Source organism: Monodon monoceros, unplaced genomic scaffold (genome assembly GCF_005190385.1).
Source record: "Monodon monoceros isolate NGI ecotype Baffin Bay Population unplaced genomic scaffold, NGI_Narwhal_1 Super_Scaffold_21, whole genome shotgun sequence".
NCBI lineage: Eukaryota > Metazoa > Chordata > Mammalia > Artiodactyla > Monodontidae > Monodon > Monodon monoceros.
In genome coordinates, this window is record NW_021703778.1 from 144,652,458 (window position 1) to 144,672,893 (window position 20,436).

The 20,436-nt window shown below is 46.1% G+C and overlaps 1 protein-coding gene across 8 annotated transcripts in view; it reads left to right on the forward strand.

Moving 5' to 3' along the window:
* Window positions 1-20,436, forward strand: part of RGS6 (regulator of G protein signaling 6) — a 576,458-nt gene that overhangs the window by 460,401 nt on the left and 95,621 nt on the right. For all 8 annotated transcript variants that reach the window (XM_029236161.1, XM_029236160.1, XM_029236166.1 and 5 more), the window contains 3 exons: window positions 10,853-10,903; window positions 13,868-13,974; window positions 15,258-15,309. In XM_029236161.1, coding sequence (XP_029091994.1) covers window positions 10,853-10,903; window positions 13,868-13,974; window positions 15,258-15,309 — 210 coding nt within the window. The remainder of the gene's footprint in view (window positions 1-10,852; window positions 10,904-13,867; window positions 13,975-15,257; window positions 15,310-20,436) is intronic.

The following is a 20,436-nucleotide window of genomic DNA, read 5'->3' on the forward strand; positions in this document are numbered from 1 at the left end:
TCCCATGCCCACACTCTCAGACTGTGCTTTTATCGTATCTTAGAGAAACTGAAGCTTAGCAAGAGTAAGGCACATCCCCAAGGTCACAGAGCTGGCGGGAGGGGAAACCTGGATTCAGACACAGGCTTCTTGCCTCGTGGCCACTCCTGTGGGAGATGCCAGGCTAAGGGCTTGGCTGTAGCTGGGATGGAGAAGGAGAGATGTTGGGGTTCCTTGGGGTTCTTCTGACGTTTTGCCTCAGGAACTGGAAATTGAACTGGGAGTAGATCCCCTACTGCTAGAGAAGGTCCCAGACCAATTTTTAAAAGGATGGGTTCATTCATCTCAATGAAACAGAGAAGCTTGAGAGATCGAAGCTAGATCTGTCTAGTCTAGGCCTGCAGCACAGGCCCAGGGAAGAGCTGGGAGAAAGGCTTGATTCCTACTTGAGGCTCTCTCTGCTCAGGAGATCAGTCCCAGGCCAGATTCCACTCTGGGCTGATAGAGGCGTGCATCACCTATAAGTGGAAAGGAACCAAAATAACCATTGAGCAGTGTGCCCAGTCGGTACCCAGGACTACGCTAAGTGCCCACCTCCATTTCCTTATTTAAATACTCATAACACAGCCTGAGGTAGATTCTGTGATCGACCCATTTTGCAAGTGGGTAAACTGGGGCTCAGGGTGGTTGAGTAACTCATCCAAGGTGATGAACTAGCAAGTTGCAGAGCCGGGCGGGATTTGAACCCAGGTCTGTTTACAAAAGCCGAGTGTGTTCCATGAAGCCAGAGCTCCAGGGTACTGGAGCTGGCATTAGTGCAACACCAATCAAGTCTTTGCCCAAGCACCTGTGTGTCCCAGACTCCGCTTGAAACCTGGCCTGCTCACACTGCCTGCTATGCACACCTTGCCCGTCCCAAGGTGGTGGCAGGTGTCCAGCATACTCTGCAGACTTAAGCCTTAAAGCTGTGGACGTGTGTCAGCATTATTCCCTAACAGTGCGGTTAGACGGATCAGATTCCAGGTAAAGTGACTGCAGCCTGCAGACCTGGGCATCACAAAGGCTACCTCTCCTACTCCCCTCAAGAAAGCCTTAACCCCTCAGATTAATTTAAATACAAATGTTCACAAACCACATTTCAGGTTCAAATGTGCACAAATGAGATGGCCATTAGACAACACTGGAAGGCAGTAAAGCCCCTGACACCTTCCAGCCCTCCTGGAAAGGCTCAGGACACCTGGCATTCGCTCACTTCTCCCCAGAAGCTGCAAATCTGCTTATTTGTTTTTCATTTCTGCCTTTGGATTGAGCGCGAGGAGGCCATGGGAGCAGCCACCCGCCGGGAGCAGAGGCTACACCCGCAGTGGCCGAGACTCGCCATCTCCCTGCGTGAGGCCCATCCGCGTAGCCGTATCCGACCTCCCCTTTAATAAACTAAATCCCGGGTGTGCTCCTCCCGGCGCTGGACGCTTTTGATTGACAAAACTAATCTCTCCTCCACCGTCACGTCTGCCGCTGCCTGCATCCTCTTGCAAATCATGTACTTGGCTGCTGACAATTAGATAGAAGACTTGGGATTCGGACGCGGGAGGGTTATGAGGTTATGAATCAATCGTGGGAGCCCGAGTGAGATAACAAACCGGGGGAGCCCTTCCCAGACACCTCGCCACAACACTCAGAGCCTCCCAGTTGATTTATGAGTTGGTAATAACCTCGCCCAGTCTCCTGCCCCCTATTATTTTTTATAATGTGCGGGGAAGCGGGGAAGTGCCGTCTGAGCGGGGGAGGGGGGGCTGGCGGGGGAAAGTCCACCAGGGGGTTCCCGTCGGCCGGGCTGGCTGTCTTTCCTGCTGTGTGCGCTGTGAGTCGCTGAGGGGCGCAGTTGCCACGTGCCCGCGGAGGCCGGCAAGCCGATGTGCCTGGCCTGGAAGAAGACCCCAGGGAGGTGGGCCTGGCCTGCCCTGCCTTAGGACGGGATAAGGCAGTGATGCTTGGGTATCACCGGGTTCAAAATGATAGTCTTGTGTGTCTGGATTTAATTGTTCTAAACTGTTCGAGTCAGACTGACACAAAAGCCTCCGGTTTAGAAGGGAGAATCACAGGCTGGATCAAAGCCAGTCGCAGGCAGTTTGAACTCGGCAGCCTGGGAGCCAGTGAGGCCAACAGCAAGGACAGGTGAGAGGAGGAAGGGGCACCAGGTCTTTCTGCCGCGAGAAGAGAGTTGAAGACTTCACCTCTCCTTCTACTCGTTGTCCTCTTTAGGTGCCAGCCAGGGTTGAACGAGGAGGAGGCAGTTCAGATTGCTGCCTAATGGGTTTTGTTTTTTTTTTTTTGGAAGTATAGTTGATTTACAATATTGTGTTAATTTCAGGTATACAGCAAAATGATTCAGATATATATATATATATTCTTTTAAAATTCTTTTCCATTAAAGTTTATTACAAGATATTGAATATAATTCCCTGTACTATGCAGTGAATCCTTGTTGTTTATATATTCGTCATATATATATATATATATTTTTTTTTTTTTTTTTTGAGGTACGCGGGCCTCTCACTGTTGTGGCCTCTCCTGTTGCGGAGCACAGGCTCCGGACACTTCAGGCTCAGCGGCCATGGCTCACGGGCCCAGCCGCTCCGCGGCACGTGGGATCTTCCCGGACCGGGGCACGAACCCGTGTCCCCTGCATCAGCAGGAGGACTCTCAACCACTGCGCCACCAGGGAAGCCCTGCCTTATATTTTTTAAGGCATTCATTTGTTGAGACTTCTTTTCGCAAGGAGAGGTGTGGTTTTTGAAAGAAAGTGTCAATGGGTGGAAAACCCTGAACCTTTCCTCTAAAGCAGTAGTTGCAAAAGGCCCAACCAAGGTTGGTGCTGGTCTGTGATGAACTTTCCATGGGCCATAAAAAAATTGAGAAAAAAAATTTAAATGTAATGAATATGTGCATATGAATGGATATGTATTATATGATGCCCATTTGAATATAACTATTGATCAATGAGCGTTTATGAAACCCCAGCTTCATGCCAGGTCTTTGCTTGGTGCCAGAGATAAAACAGTATAACAGAGTCCTGCTCTCTCAGAACTATAGTTATGGGTTGAATTGTGTCATCCCCAAAATTTATATGTTGTGGTCCTAACCTCTGATACCTCAGAATGTGACCTTATTTGGATACAAGGATGTTGCATGTGTAATTAGTTACGATAAACTAGTTTAGGGTGGGCCATGATCCACTATGCCCTTATAAAAAGGAGAAATTAGACACAGAGGCATACATACAGGGATAACGCCACGTGAAGGTGAAGGCAGAGATGGGGGTAATGCTTCTACAAGACAAGGCACACCAGACTGTCAGCAAAGCATCAGAAGTGAGGGGAGAGGCTGAGACAACTTCTCCCTCACAGCCCTCAGGTGAACCAGCTCTGCCCACATCTGGATCTTGGTCTTCCTGTCTCCAGAACTGTGAGACAATAAATTTCTGTGGCTTAAGCTGCTCAGTTTGTGGTACTTTGTTAGGCAGCCCCAGGAAACTAATACAGAGAGGGAAGCAGACACTGACCAAATCATCACGCTGTAGATGCCTAGTTCCAAACCCAGATAAGTGCTCCAAGAGAAGGTGCTCACTTCCTGGAAAATGTCCTCCAGAGGAGCAAAGCCACAAAAGCTGCCAGGCGGGGGTCCCACCCCCTCCACGAGGCCCTGTCAGCCTCCTAAAGTTTGCCTGCTGCAACTCCCTCCTTTGTTTCTCCTTCTGTCCAACAAGCTGTCCATCAGCAGATCGCTTCCTAAAAGCATCAGAAGACATTTGAGATTCTCTAAGGCCTAAAATGAAGAAGCAGGCAAATGACAAGAAGTTCAAGTTGCTGCTGCTTCTCTGAGCCACGCCGATGACTTGGTGAGACACCTGGCTCCAATACGAATGTAAAACACACTCTCTCCGTAGCTCATGTGTGTTTTGCTTATTACGTTCCAGGAGCTGTGCTGGCATTGCACATACAGCATCTCCTTTAACCCCAGAGCCTAAGCAGCAGGTCCTTTTATTACTGTCCTCATTTTCATATGAGGAAATGAGGGCACAGAGCAGGTAGGTTACCTAATAATAAACAGGCCATTTCAGCAAAACCATGGTCCAGGCTTTTGGAGAGAGTTTTGTATACATGACCTTGTTTTATCCTGGAAGTAGGTGGGATTTCCCCCAGGTGACCCATGAAAATGGAGATTGGGGTGGGTGGTAATTAAAGGACCTGCCCAGGATCACACAACTTGGAAGTGGCATACCATGAGTTGAGCTCCTATCTGCCTGACTTTATAAACAATGTGCTTTATTGCTTCATAGGCTTGGGAAGCAAGTGTATATCTGTTAAATTTGTCACCATTTTCCTTGGAAAAACTCAAGCCCATTGCCAAACAATACCTCTCAAAAAATGCCACTAGACTTTTTATCACGCTAGTTCTGCCGCCTGTATTTCCTTCTATCTACTGCCAGCTATTCGTTGTGTCCGTCCCCCCCCGACAAAACCCAGTTGAACATTTGCTCACAAGCTTTCTCTGCTAGCTAATTGTGCATTTTTTATTGTTTTTTAACAAAGTCATAAAAGAATGGTCTAAAGTTGTTAAAAACTTCCCTACTTAGGGTGTCCTTCAATTCATCTGCAAAATGGAGATAATAATCTATTTACACCATATAATTAATATAGTAGAATCATTCCAAGGCTGGAATATAGAAAGTGCTCAATAAATTATTAGCTCAATAGCTGACAGTAATAATTATTATTATCACTAAATTAGTGTCTGTACTTCAAGGAAGAAATAGAGTACAGAAGATAACTTTTCCAATTATTCTTCTATGTACTAGGAAAGTTATTCAGAGATAAGGGGGTCAGAATGGTGTAGTGTAAATAATATTTCACATGAGATTGCCTGTATTCCAAGCTTGGCTCTATTAGGTACTAGCATGTGACCTGGGGCCTCTCTGGACCTAATCTTTAAAACAGGTATAAGAGTTATTATATTTTACAGAGTTATTGTCAAGATGCTGTGTGACAACAGGGTTAAGTGTCCAGCTGTGGCCTGGTGCACAGTGGGCACTGGGGAATGTCATCCTTCTTGGTGGGCTTTGGCCTGCACATGGCACCTGCATGCGTGGTGAGGTGGCACAAAGCTACCCGCTCTACTCACAGGTGCAGCAGAGACCTTGGCAGGTACGTGAAAATCCAATGGAGGACAGAGTCATAACCTTGCCTAAGGAGTACTGTGAGCTCGCTCACGGCAGGAACTGTCTTTTTTTTTTTTTTTTTTTTTTTTGCGGTACGCAGGCCTCTCACCGCCGTGGCCTCCCCCGCCGCAGAGCACAGGCTCCGGACGCACAGGCCCAGCGGCCACGGCTCACGGGCCCAGCCGCTCTGCGGCACACAGGACCCTCCCAGACCAGGGCACGAACCCGTGTCCCCCGCATCGGCAGGCGGACACCCAACCACTGCGCCACCAGGGAAGCCCAGGAACTGTCTTATCCTTGGTTGAGCTCCAGAAAAATAGTTTACTCAAGTGGAAGTGTCTTTCTCCAGTGGGGAGGACTGATAAGTTATCAATTGCTTCAGTTACCAGAACCATGATATATAAGCCATGAAGTTGCAGGTAACTTGAAATTTGCAGGTGACTGGAAGCCGTCTTTTGTCAAGTTTGCATAATCTAATTTGGGCTCAGATTGATACAAAACTTTGGGGAAAATGAAGGAAGGGTTTCATAGTAGGATCTGCTTGGGTTTTGACTTATTTCGAAAGAAGATCCAGGTATCCCTCATTCTTTAGGGGAGCTTAAAACGCCAGAAGCCAAGCCCAGAATAGAACGCTTTTATAGTAAGGGTCTCCCCCAAGCCAGAAAGAACTTTCTAAAATCTCGGAAGATCTTACCAGCTTACTCAAATCCAGTTTATATTGATCTAGAGTTAATACAACTTGGGAAGAGGTCACTGAGTCTCACTCTACCCAAGTAAACAAGTAAGCAAACCCCAGGGAGCGGTGCTGGGGGTTACCCTTTGTCCAGGACTGTGGTGAACAGCCCTATTAGAGTCTACAGAAGGCCACTCCGAGGCTCAGAGCCAGCCAGATGGCCAGACGGTGACCAGTTTGAGGCCCATGACCAAGCCGCCTGCTCTGTACTCCTCAGGAGGGAAGACAGCTTTGCGAGTCCTGCCTTCATCCCTCTGCCCTTTCCCCAGAGCGGAGCGAGAGCACAGGGCCTGGGGCAGCAGAAGGCTGTGCTCCATATACCCTCTCTACTTGGGTCTGTAGCCCTGACTCTCCACGTTCACACCACTTCAGGCTCAGAGGCCAATTCTTCCCTCTCTGCTCCTTAACAAAAAAGGATTTTTCTCAGTGCAAAAGTAATATATGAATGTTCTATGAACTCCAAATAATAAGGAAATGTAAAGAACAGAAATTTCCCATAATTTGACCCTCGCCTCTCCCCAAGATAACCTAAATTTAGCAGTTTAAATATACTTCCAGGGCTTCCCTGGTGGCACAGTGGTTAAGAATCCGCCTGCCAATGCAAGGGACATGGGTTCGAGCCCTGGTCCGGGAAGATCCCACATGCCGCGGAGCAGCTAAGCCCGTGCGCCACAATTACTGATCCTGCGCTCTAGGACCCATGAGCCACAATTACTGAAGCCCGCGCACCTAGAGCCCGTGCTCCGCAACAAGAGAAGCTACCGTAATGAGAAGCCCGCAGACTGCAACGAAGAGTAGCCCCCGTTCACCACAACTAGAGAAAGCCCACACACAGCAGCAAAGACCCAACGCAGCCAGAAATAAATAAATAAAACAAATAAATAAATAAATGTACTTCCAGAACTTTTCTCCTCCACATTGGTATATATCTATACATATGTAAGTAATAGAATACAAATATAAATATATATTTTCTATTGTAAAAATGTCATTTTACGATATACAGTGTTCTCAATATGCTTTTTCATTTAATACGGTAGGTGTTCAATAAATATTTGTTGTATGGATGAGCCATAATTTATGTATTGAATCCCCAAGTTGTGTCCAAATGCCCTGCCAATAAACATAATTATATACATATATAAGACATAATTGAAATACGGGCTTACAACACATACAGAAACATAAAGCATACCTGCATATAATAAATATATACTGAAATATATTAACAATCCATGCAGGTTGTGAAGAAGTGTTTCAGGTGCCCTCTGGTGTATTTCATGGATATTCCTAGTATAAATGTTGATAAATTAGCCTCAAAAAGAAAACGTTCAGCCAAATGTTTTGGGATCTTTGGGAATAAAGAGCAGCTATCGTGCACTTGTTCTTAATGTGTTTATACTGGCTTTAAGTCCTTGGCAGGCAGGGCAGCTTGGCAAAGATAAGAACCAGAATCCAATAGTAGTAACAAAAGGCAACAATCAATTTTAGATAGAACAGAAAAAAAAAGTCTGCTGCAAATTCTTATTAGAATAAGAAGGAAAGAATGATTGGGAGAAGGAGGAAAGAAGGAAGAAAGGAAAGAGAAAAGAGAAGAATAAAAATGTTTTCTCCTGGGCTTCCCTGGTGGCGCAGTGGTTGAGAGTCCACCTGCCGATGCAGGGGACACGGGTTCATGCCCGGGTCCGGGAAGATCCCAGATGCCGTGGAGCGGCTGGGCCCATGAGCCATGGCCGCTGAGCCTGCGCGTCCAGAGCCTGTGCTCCACAGCGGGAGAGGCCACAACAGTGAGAGGCCCGCGTGACACACACACACACACACAAAAAAAAGTTTTCTCCTGATGGTTATTTGGACTATTCTTGCCTGGTTCTACAGTGTAATAATTGTAGGTCTTATAAAGGACATAATATTATGACAGATTTCTCTTCCTTACTTGCTCCTGAGGCTGAACCTGCAATGGTTTACTGCCTGCTCACAAGGCTGAGGCTGGCCCTTCCTGGATTAGTCCCATGAAGCCTAAAATACCCCACGCCCACGAGAATGAGACTGTCCACAGCCCCAGACATCGTTGTGTGTGCTCAGGTCCCCCAAGCAGTGCCCATGCGTGTCAGGGATGGCGGTGGCGTGGGTGCTGCTACAGACTGAAGACAGTGGCCTGGACAGCCAAGGGCAGCAGCCCAGCCCCACCAGGGCCTGAGGACGGTTACACACGTCCCCAGATGAGACAGTGACTGTCATGGTGGCTACACCAGCGACAGGAAACCCAGGTCTGTGGTTCTCACAGTGCTAGGGGAGAAGGCCAGGAGCTTTTGTGACTTTCACTTCTTTACCAAAAAAATGCTTACATGTGATCCTTCGGCTCTGTGAATGCAAACTGGAGCCTGGGGGACTGGGAAGAACAATTAGGCCGGACATGAGTGCAGAAAGCCAAAGGGGGTAGAAACCCAGACAATGGTACCGAAGGCTGGGGTGAGGTGGAGGGGGGAGCGGATATGATAGCAAGGAAGGAGTTTCAATGTGAATGAATACTAATTAGTGACATGGATATTAATGATGACAGTAATTAACAGGGGAAAGGAAGGGCTGTCATTGTCCCAGGGTGACTAATCAATCTTGGCAGGTGATAAATAATGGTGCAGCAAGCTCAGCAGAAAGATAATCCTCTTGCCCGGGGGAGAGCTGTTGCTGATGCTGGAAACCTCTCCGTTTCTAGGCAACCCACAAAAAAAAAGAACTGTTTTTCTTTTGAGGGAAAAACAGGTTAGAGTCTCTCCCCCCAACCCCCAACTTGGGATTACAGTTTGTATTTGATTTCTGCTTTGTTCTTCATTTCCTAGGACAAATGTTGAACTTGTATAATTTGGAGGAAGTGGACACACACACACACACACACACACACACACACACACACACGGAAACATACTCTCCTTTTCTCTCTAAGAATGTGAATGAAAAGGAGTGTTTTTGATCCAAAGTTTAGTTCATAGATGCCATCTGGGAGAAGGAGTGGGGAAATGCTTAGAAGTCTTGCTTTTGAGGTTGAAATGCAGGGAACTTGCAGGGCCATGTCAGTGGAGGCTAGTCCTGGGATGGGGGGACAGCACAGAAAGGGCAGGACAGTCTACTGTGCAGGGTTCATTCACCTTCCAGAGAGCCAGAGAGAAACAAAATGTCTAGGTACTCAGGCCTGTACTGGTCTCACTTCTGAACCCCAGTCAAATTTCTGAGCAATTTTAATCCTGGAAAAAGGGCAATACTCGTGCAACCCCTCTGCTGGGGTTTCCAGTGTTGTCGCTGGGAGTCCATCCCAGGAGAGCTTCTGGCACTCCCTCTCCCTCACGCCATGCCTCAGACCCATGACAAGACTCGGATATCTAGAAATGCTGCCCTTTTCAGGCTGTTTTCCATCAAACGTTTCATCCTGAGGTGACAAAGCCACCTTCGAAGATCTGAACTGGTTTAAAGTGAGATTTTGGGGTGACAAAGGTAGATTGCACAGAAGTTCAGAACCTCCCAGAAAATTGGACTCCTCTACCCACACATGAACTGCACTGGCCTAAGAACACTGGTTCTAGGTGCCACATTTAAAGGGAGGCAAACAAAAGCAAATATATTCTGAGAATTGTGACCAAAATGAGGAGGGACCCCAGATCATGTCATCAGAAGAAACAGCTGAGGAATCCAGGCATGTTTCACCTGGAGGGGAGGAAACTCAAGGGAACATTGATAATACGTTGGACGGACTGTCCAAATAGTTGAAGGATTGTCTCACAGAGTGAGAGGTCTGAGTTCGTTTTTCTGTCATCAGAGGGCAAAACTAAGACCAAAGAGAGGAATTCAGAGAAGGGCAAATTTCTGTTGAGAGAAATCGAAGATGATTTAACTGGGACAGGTTGGCCAACAGGAAATTTGTGAGTTTCCAGGCACTAGGGTTTTTCCAAATGGAAATTACAGCACCTCTTGTCCAGGGTGTTGTGGATGGGGCTTGTGTATTGGCTAGGATTGGAGTAGATAAGCTTTAAAAGTCCCTTCTGAGTCTCAAGATTTTATGTTAGTTGAGGCATTACTAGATGCCAAAACAGATAACCCTCAAATATCCGGGGCTCAACACGACCAAGTTTATTTTTCAATCAGGTCACCCAAATGGGCCTCAATCTTCATGTCTGTTCGGGATCCCAGGCTCCTTCCACACATGGCTCTGCCCTCCCCATGGCCCCTGGAGTTCTCTCCATTCAGCCAGCAGATGGGAATGAACGGTGTGGAGTGTGGAGGGTCACACAGGAGTTTTATGGTCTGAGTCTGGAAATTGCTTATGGCATTTCCACCCACATTCCATTGTCAGAACTCAGTGCATACCCAACTGCAGGAGAGTCTAGAAATGTAATCTAGCTGTGGCCCAGGGGATAGCGGAGAGAGGTTTTGGTGAACACATAGAAGTTTCTCCCACAGACACAGGGGCTTATTCATTCCGGATGAGCCCAGGCCAGAGGAAATTAGAGATTTTTTTCAGGAACCTGTGAGGTCATCTGTGTTGGGCAGGCCTCATCAGTTGAGGATAGTGAGATAAAAGGAGTCTCCTCCCTCAGGAAATGGTCTGGGGCCAGGCGTGATAAGACTTCCTCTAGCCTGTCATCAAAATATGTATTCTCAGGAAGGCCCCTCCAGAAGTGCCCTAGGGAAATGTGGATACAAGACCATCCTGAGTCATCAGAAGTGGACTTTGGGGGGAAAATAATGGGACTGTGACTACAGAAGCATACTAATGGATGGAATGGGTTGGTTAGGATGGAAAAGTGTCAATATTACCTAGCTCTCCAGGTGTGTGCTAATTGGAATTAGGAGTCTCTTGGGTAACCATGTTTCTTCTGGCACAGAATTAAACATCCATGAGGTCTTCAGTTGACATTGCTTTATCCTTGCAGGTACTGACATTGTGCAGTGGCTTATGAAGAACCTCTCCATTGAGGACCCAGGTACCTGACCCTTGACCCTGACTTTACCCCCATAACCAAATTCCAAGCCAGATTCTCCTATCCTCCTGAGAACTGGGCTTATACACGTGAATTCCAAGATGTAGAATCACTCTATTTACAAATAGAATTAATTTATTTTCTCCACTGAATTCCTATCTTTAAATTTAAATCACCCTTGGAGGAAATGAGCAACTATTTAGAATGCCAGAGAGCCCAATACAATAACATGGGAAATGAGATGGACTCTGGTTAGCCACAGCAATTAAAGATCAGTTGTAGCACGGTCGTCACCGAACAGCCTCCTAGAGCCAGCTCTTAAAATTAGATTGCCTGATCCACAATTAAGAGGTTTAATTATTTGCTAAGACTCCTTCTGCTCTCTGCTTCTGCAAGAAGTGAAGGAATAATTTTTTTTTCAACTTTAATTGTGCAATGCAATTACCTCACCAGGAAAGCTACAGCAAACCCTGGCCAGTAAAACGGTTTCCAAATCTGTCCTCCCACCAGCAAATAAGCAGTAAAATTTATTTTCATAGCAGAATTAGAAAATTCAGGGTTCCAGAGTAAAATGAAAATTCTAGATGAGAAAACTTTTCTGAATTTATTATATACTCCCCATCTTAACTAAGTATTCTTGCTGCCTGAAGGTCATATTTACAAACATCCATTAATGTATTCTGATGTTCTTGGGGATTAGACCTGTTTGCCTCAGATTGAATGCCCTTCAATTGCTATGCCTTTTAAAGATTTTTTTCAAGTGCCCATTCTAGGTGTCTGACCTTCAGCTGTGATTCCTTGCCGGGGTCAGTATGCCAGCTCGGTCATTCCTATATTTTAATCTGATGCTCCTAATAGACTATTGACTATGAAACAGTACAACTTACATAGAGTTCAATTAAACATAGGCGCCAGAAATCTGAGTGCCAGAAAAGCAGGTCATGAACGGAACACTAGCCTTTTTCCCCATCATGATTAATGGCCACTTTCATGAGTAGTGGAAATTCTTAATTCTAGTCAAGTTCTTAATCCTCAGGGGGAAACTATGAATGCTAATCCTTTTAAGGAAAAAAAAACAAATCAACTACCCTACGTGTTTGCCTTACACAGCCTGGACTTCTGATGGTCCACTTGTGAAAACTGGACTGAATAAGTCTCTACCAGTTCATTTCCATGTATGTAGAGTCACCCTTCTTCGTGGTGGTCTCTTCTCTTCCAAGAGCACTGTTTTCTTTGCCCTTCTAAAACAGTCATCCTATTTCTGACAAGTATTTTATCGTTATCATCAGTGGTGATAGTAGCAGCGGTAATGGTATATTCAGAGAACCCTGAACCCCCTAGTGGTAGAACAGGCTTCAGGAATCCACCGGTGCTGGTACGAGAAGCTTCTGTGAAAGGTCCCGAATGATAAGAGTCTTATCTATGACGGTCTGTTATACTTTGATGCCCTTGGGAGGACATGAAGGTGTTGGGACCTGTCTGGGCTTCTGAGAAGTAGATGAGCAGGAGAAGTTAAGAACAATTCACCAGCAGAAATGAGGCAAACAAAAGCCCTGGGAAGGTGGGTATCCAACATCTCTTCTTCCTTCGCATCTGCCACATCTCCAAGCGAAAGCCTTTTCAAGAATGAAGTGAGACTTCTAGCTCCTAGATTGGTGACATGAAAGTCCCCTTCTTACTGGATTGTACTCTTCCTTCCCTGGAGAAGGAGCAGTTGCAGGTGATGAAACTTCCCTTTTCTGCTGGACCCATGGTTCTTGAAGCATATAGACTTCAAAAGCCAACTGGTCACCACTAAGCAAGTAAAATACAATTCCATTCATTCTGATTCTCCCAGTTACAAGTGTGCGCTCCTTCCAGAGGAGAAGAGCAGGTTCTAAATATGCAAAATGGCTGGATTATATACAACCTCTTGAAAGTTGTAGCATTGTCACGGAACAGCCTTCTAGAGCCAGCTCTTAAAATTACATTGCCTGATCCACAACTGAGGTTTAATTATTTGCTAAGACTCTTGAAGAGTTTGCAAATAAAACCAATACAAGTCACTTTGAAAAATTCAGAGCTTATGAAATTAATAATTCCTAGAGACTCCCTGAGTGTGTCAAATAATTTCTACAGCCAAAAATTAGTTTTTATCAGTTAGAGTACTTTTACATTTGTGAAAGATTATCATGTATGATAGAACCATTTAGATTTCTTTTTTCTTAGCTCTGCTCAGAGTAAATAGAAATTTGTAACCATTTATGTGAATCTATTTATGGCTGGTGCTAAAGTAACAAAACAACAGGTTGATTGTGGCAAAAATATAAGTATTTCTATTAGGTTGGCCTCCCTGGGCTACTGCCCACTGCACTGCCTGCCCATCCTCCAATTCTCTAAGATACTGAGCTTTCCCTCTATGTCCGTAAAAGAAGGGTAACACACTCCTTATCGCTGGCGGGACTGTCATGTCCGGAAATGCAATGTGAGTCCGAAGACTCTATGGGCTGCGTGCTCATTGCTGGTGGTGACTTAAAAAAAAAGAAAGGATGAAACTAAAAATATGAATCAGGGCTGCCAGCACTTACTGAGCACTTACCCTGCACCAGACTGCTAAGCACTTTATGTGAAGCATCTCACTTAATTAAATACAGGCTTATCCACACCAAAGCCCGTGGTCTTAACTGGGAAGGTGGACTTTCTTCTGGAAGCTTTAGGGGCATTAACAATGTCAGACTCTCAGAGCTAGGATCCAGGGGATCCAGACACATGTGGCCCTCCCCAACCACTGACATCTCCCCCCCAGCCCAGTGCAGCCCTATCGGAAGCTATCCATCAGCCAGTCATGCAGTGATCTGGGGGTGACGATAGTTGACTTCCGGTTGCCTTTCCGCTCCCCCCACCCCACCCCACTTACATTTCAGCTAAGTAGCCCTGCATTCTGACAGCTTCCTAATTACTTCTCTCTCTTCTGCCCTGTCCCTGAAGTTGAAGCAATACACTTGGGAAGCCTCGTAGCTGCCCAGGGCTACGTCTTTCCAATCTCGGACCATGTTCTCACCATGAAGGATGATGGCACCTTTTATCGTTTCCAGGTAGGGATGCAGCTTGTCCTCCTGAAGAAACTTTTCTTCTCATCATCGTCTGATCTCAGATTAGAACTACCTAAAAAACTGACAGTATTTAAGGGAGCAACCCTTACCTCCCACCAGCACTGGGACAACCAAGCGAACTTTTGTCTGGGCCATTTGTTGCCCTACCCGCATAGTAGTAAAAATCCCTCATGGAGAACCTACTATTCACTGTGTGCTTTACACATTATCTCCTCATTTATTCTGAAGAACAAACTTTGGGGATATTAGTGTCTCCCATTTTACAGTTGGTAAAACTGAGGTACTTGGAGAATTAACAGGGCATTGAGTAAATCCAGGGGACAGCCTTGATTTGAACCTAGGTCAGCCTGATAGCAGAGTCCTTGATGTTTCTACTATATCATGCTGCCTTCCTGGTGTGAAGTTTCTATTCACTACCTATTAACACTGCCCAACCATTCCCACTCCTCAGATCCTGTCCCACAGTGAATTGGAGCAGAGGATAAGGGGTTGTGTCAAGATCTAACCTAAGGGTTTAGGAGTGGAGTTCTTCAGACAGAGTCAAAGGATGTCTAAGTCTGCTCAGCTGCCATAACAAAATACCACAGACTGGGTGGCTTAAACAGCAGAAAAGTATTTCTCACGGTTCTGGCAGCTGGAAATCTAAGATTTTCAAGTAGGGTTCAGTTTGTGAGGAGAGCTTTCATCCTGGCTTTCAGATGGTTGATTCTTACTGTGTCCTCACAGGGTGGAGAGAGAGAGAGAGAGGTTGTTAGCTCTCTGGTGTTTCCTCTTATAGGGACACTAATCCTATCTGATCAGGGCCCCACCCTTATGATCTCATTTAACCTTAATTACTTCCTTACTTCACATACAGTCACACTGGGGGTTAAGGCTTCATCATAGAAATTTAGGAGGATACCATTCAGTCCTTGGCAAAGGGACAAAGGAACTTGGGGCTTGTGCCCCAGCAAACAGTGCTTGTCTGACTTCTGTATTAGACTTCTATTACCTCAGGATAAGAAGTTTTTGCCCTGTAAACTGTTTCTCATTTTTGCATTTATTTGGCTTACCTCAGGTTTCATTTCTCAACACCTAGATTAAAATGTTGACTGGCCTCCGCTACATTAAGAACAGGAGAGAGTTAGGGTGTGGTGTCAGCACGTGGACAGAACCTGTCATAGGGAGGGGTCCTCACTGGGTGCAGGGGAGGGCTGCCCCTGGGCCCCAGGCAGGGGAGGGCAAGTGCTAGCGTTCTGAGTCCTGACACCTGTGCTCTTTTGCAGGCCCCATACTTCTGGCCTTCGAACTGCTGGGAGCCTGAAAACACTGACTACGGTAAGCACTGAAGCCACAGCCCACACTTAGTGTTACTCCTGGGACTGCAGAAGGCAAATCCTTGCTGTCTGGGCAACCATGGTGCATGAGGAGGAGGGTCTTTGCCCTGCTTAACCCTTTTTCATATTGTTGACATGTGCTAAGCTTCCTGTTCCACATAATGATGAAAGACAGTGCACGCTGAAAGGTGTAGCCATTGGAAGGGAATAGGGGAAGGGAAGAAAAGTTCTATCAAGTGTGGCTAATGCTCATTCTGTGGGGCCATGGAGAACTGGGCTGGTGGCTATTGACCACTCCTTCCTGGGACAGGGTTTCAGGGAGGACTGGATCAAGGTGCCATCTCTCCCTGTCCATTTCCTTTCTCACAGACTTGTTAAGACTTTTTAATAATTCATTGGTGTTTTTGATAGTCAGTCACTAGAGGAAAAGTGTAACAGACCATGGAAGGGGTATACAAAAGTTACCCTACCCAAGAAAACAAAGAGTGGGTGAAGCTGGGAGCTGGATAAGCAGGGAATTACCTCTGTCCAGGCAGGAATCTATTAGTCTCTTGCCATATTCTCTCCGTGAAGACTGTTTAACACATCTACGTGTCAGTCTTCTAAAGTTGCATTATCCCGATACTTCAGATAAAGCTGAGGCCCAGAGAGGCCCCGTCCTCATACCTCTCACACTGTATGCTACTTGTCTGGATGCCTGGTCAATTGTAAGCTCCATGAGGGCAGGCTGGTCCACCTCATTCATTCTCTTATCATCCAGTGCCCAGTGCATGCCTGAGGCATAGTTGGCACTCGGTAAATATTTGCTGAGGGTTCTGGTTCTTTATTAAAGGTGATTAACAGACACTCAGTAGACACAGCAGAATTTGAACTCAGATGCTCGTTTCATTCTGTCCCTCTGCACAGTGCCCTCATCACCGACTCAGCTGCTGGGGGCAGCCCACAGCAGCTCTCCTTGGGACTGGTGCGCGTGATGAGACCTGCACCTTCTCCGTGGGTTCTTTGCAGGATGCTTTTCACAGGAAGGCAGAGCCAGCTGCAGCTGGGTGGTATTCTGGAGGGCCTGTCCCTGAGACCCTGTGATAAGCTATACCCTCCGGATTATACTTCTGAGGGATGGGAAACCGGCAATTGGGAACAGTCCTGAGGATAGAATCCTGGCAAGTCATTGCCCTACAAGGCCACAGTTGTTCTGTTTTCAAGTCTGGAGCACAGCCCCGATGCAGAGGACAGGTCCCTGTGACTGTCTCATCAGCTGTGTGCAGGCACCACTGCGGGTCCCTCTGGAACTGTGCTGTGCCCTAAATGATGTGATAAGTGGGTCCAGCCAGGTTTCTGGCTCAGAACGGGAGCAGCACTTGGCTGCTCATAAAATACGTGCTTCTGGGGCTGAAATACTGCTCACAAAAGCCCAACTTGGAATTTGAATAATTGTAGCTCAGTTCCATGCAGCAGCCGTGTGCCCTTGTGAATGTGAAAACCAGTATTTTTCCAGGCAATGGAGAGCGTGGGAGGATAGTGGGACCAGAAAACTGAGGCCAAGTAAGATTCAAATATTTACTTGAATATAAACCCACAACCATCAGCCGTCTTACCCTGCATACAGCAGGGCACAATTTCCCTTTCTCTACAGATTTTTGTAATTTTAGTTGTGCAGCGGGAACAGGGATGAAAATAACAATTAATGTCAGGCTCTCCCTAAAGCAAAATTATTTTGAATTCCTGTACCTCCATTTTGGCAAATCTGATGGAGACCTTAGAGTGCAGGATGCAAATTACTCATCGCCATTTCCAGTTTAGCCAGAAAATCAGAATGTGCCAAGAGAGATGTCAGCACAATGGGCCCATTGTTGACTGGTTCCACTAGCTGTGTGATCTTGGCAAGTTACTTAACCTCTCTGTGCCTTGGAAATCTCATATTAAAACCAGAATAATAATGGTACTTGTCTCTCAGTGTTGTTTTGTTAATTAGAAATGGGTATAAGTTTAGGTGTATGGCATGTAGTAAGGAGTCAATAAAAACCATGGTGGTGGTTGGTATTATTACCTCCAGGGTGATGTTCTATCTTACTTGTTCTGTGGTGGCCTTCTTGCCAGAAAGGATGTGACACCAGAGCTAAGAATTCAGAATAGGTATGGCTTGGATTGATGAAGAACCAGGAAACTTTCACTCATTCAGCAAACATGTACTGGTCACCCACTCTGCGTCAGTTGCTCTGTCACAGATTTGAGTGAGTTATAGGCTTACCCTCCAAGCATCCCGGGCTGGGAGAGGCAGCGTGATGGGGGCAAGAAGAGCATGGTGAGGAGTCTGATCTGAGTACTCAGAGATTTTATGTTGATGAAGAGTGATTACGAAGGTTGAATCGTTTGGAATGGGCAAGTTTATTAAAAGGTCTTCGTAGTCAAGGAGAGACGTTTAGAGTAGATTCAGCAGCTTTAGAGAGCCAGTGTGGGTCCCCAGCAATGGGGAATAACCTGCAAAATTCCCTTATCTATGAAATGAGGCTAATAACAGAACTCACCTCATAGGTTACTACGAGGATAAATAAGTGGACGTTTGGAAAGTCCCTAGAACACTGCCTGACGTTCAGTAAGCTCCATACATGTGGTAGCTGCTCTGCTATTATGGTGACTTCCCCAGACCTAAAATACCACTTGGCACGTAAGAGGCACTCAGATTTTTAAATGGGTGAATGAATGAATCAATGCATGAGTAAATGGGGCAGTGAATGTCATAGTGGAGACATTCCTCTGAACTAGACCTCAATTCTAGTTCCACCTCTACCACTAACTAGTCCATGGGTAAATCACTTCACTTCTCTGAGCCTTTAATTTTTCCATCTGTTAATGAGGTGCCTGTACTTGATGGTCGCCGAGGTTACTTCCAATGCTAAGATTCCATTGTTCTAAGGAGTAGTTAGAGGGCATGAGGACAACGGAGAAATAAGTGATTTATATGTTCCCTAGTTTAGGAGATTGAGGTTAATTATGATGTCACTAGTAAAGACAGAAAGCTTGGAAAGGGAGTGAGTTTTTAAGGTCATTGAAATAGGATAGGTTCAATACTTTGTAAATGTTTAATTGCACATGAAGCACATGAATCTGTTGACTTTATAGAGTTTTTAATTGTGTTCCGTTTTTGCTGTGGTAGGATGCTGGTGAGATTGAGATGGCAATGAGATGCCAGCATGAGGGCAAGAAGACAAAGATTTTTCAGTGAGAAATTACACATCCAAGAAAGACCAACATCTGAGCTTAAAGCAAGTCCCCTGGACGCCCTGTTCGAGGACTTGGCTTTGTTGCCAGTGGTCACTTGATTAGTTAGGTGTCAGAGGGAGCGCTGTTGAGGCACCAAGGAAGTGCAGACAGACAAGCCCCAGGGAAGGTCTGTGCCAGGAGAAAGGCCCCCTCAATAGCTACTTGCTGCCTTCCCAGTTATGGTGAACCAACTGCCCAACGTGTGGCATTAGCTGTACAAGAAGGGGGCCACCAGCATTTGGTCATGTAGCTCGTGGTCATCAGTAGAGGTACCGGCTTTGCCTTCCACGCATGGTACTTTACTTCTCGACTTAGCTGGCCCATTTTGACCCAGATGGGTTGGAAATTTCTTGGGATGATTCTCCTTAAATAAAAACCAAATCTGGGTTACACTTTCCTGAGTTTCACATTTGGCCAATACAAAATACTGTCTGAGGCAACGTCGTCAAAGCAGCTGTCACCCGCGCTCACCTACACCTCTCCTGGGTCACTGGGACCAGGTCTGCTGGGGCTGGTGACATGCCAGGCTTTCGGCTGCAGGTTGCCCCAATTCCACAGGCTGCCTAGTTGGTGACAAAGGAGGTACCTTGTAATAGAGAAGATACCCCTTTATCTGACACAGTGCAGAGCTGTAGCTGTTCGGTTCATTGCGGAAGTTGGTGAGTTGGTATGAAAAAGTGATACATACATACCTTAATGACCTCAAATTAATGTAAAATGTACAAAGAAACATTCATTCAACAGCCTTTTGAGGTAGAATGAAAGATTCTCTTTGATTATCGTTGCCCATAATTTGAGTTTCTTTCTTAAATAAGTCACACTTAAACCATCCAGTTTTGACATCTTTAAAGTGCATCAAGAATTTTGAAAATACTTTTAAAGCAACTGTATGTTGTCCCCGCTCAGATTTCTACTATTTTTTCACGTTTTTTTCAGTTCTCTCACTTATACCAAATTCATCAGCAATTGTCTTAGCTGACTCTCCTTTCTCAGGTTATTCAAAAGCCATTCAACTGGATCGTCATAGAAACAACAACGCTCTCTCTTTTCACATTAATTTCACCAGTGCGTGTAATATTAAGTGAACGTACATTATTAAAATAACAAGTATGCCTAACATAAGCAGGTTTGAGAACAAACACAATTGACTCTCACCCACAGACTCGACTGTGTGAGCAGAGGTGTGGGCATACAGAGTAGGCTGCTACCAGAAGGCTCCAGCATATCGTAGCCTGCATCAGGAAATTTTTCAGACCACATGGAGGAGGTCGGTTAACCCAGCAAGGAGTTGACTAGAGTTCCTGGTATAATTAAGTTGTCAAACAGCAGGTCAGCCCTGGTCCTCTCCGACCTTGCCTCCTGGTCATTCTATTGTTCATTCATACCATTCACCTGTTATCTCCCCTGGGTCGTTCTACTTGGCACTAGAGAAGGAAGGAGATACCAAAGAAGCAGAGGTAGGAGAGGAAGTGATGAAGGCCATGTTTGAGGAAGAATATCCTGGCAACTGAGGGCTAAGAGCCCTTCCTGAGCCTGGGAAGAGACACCTAAGTTGTCCTCCCCTTCCACTGTCCACTCATTCCACCTGGCAGGCCAGGCCCTGGTGCTAGGTGCAGGGCTTCGTGCTGAGCAGGACACAGCCTCTGCCCTGCTTGGGGTGAAACAGAGTGAGGAGGATGAAGGGGGTTGTCAGGATTGGAAGATGGGGGCCCTCATCTGACAGATTCCCAGAGGTCAGGTGTCATGGCTTCCACATAGAAACGTATTCTTTTTTTTTTTTTTGCGGTACACGGGGCTCTCACTGTTGTGGCCTCTCCTGTCACGGAGCACAGACTCCGGACGTGCAGGCTCAGCGGCCATGGCTCAT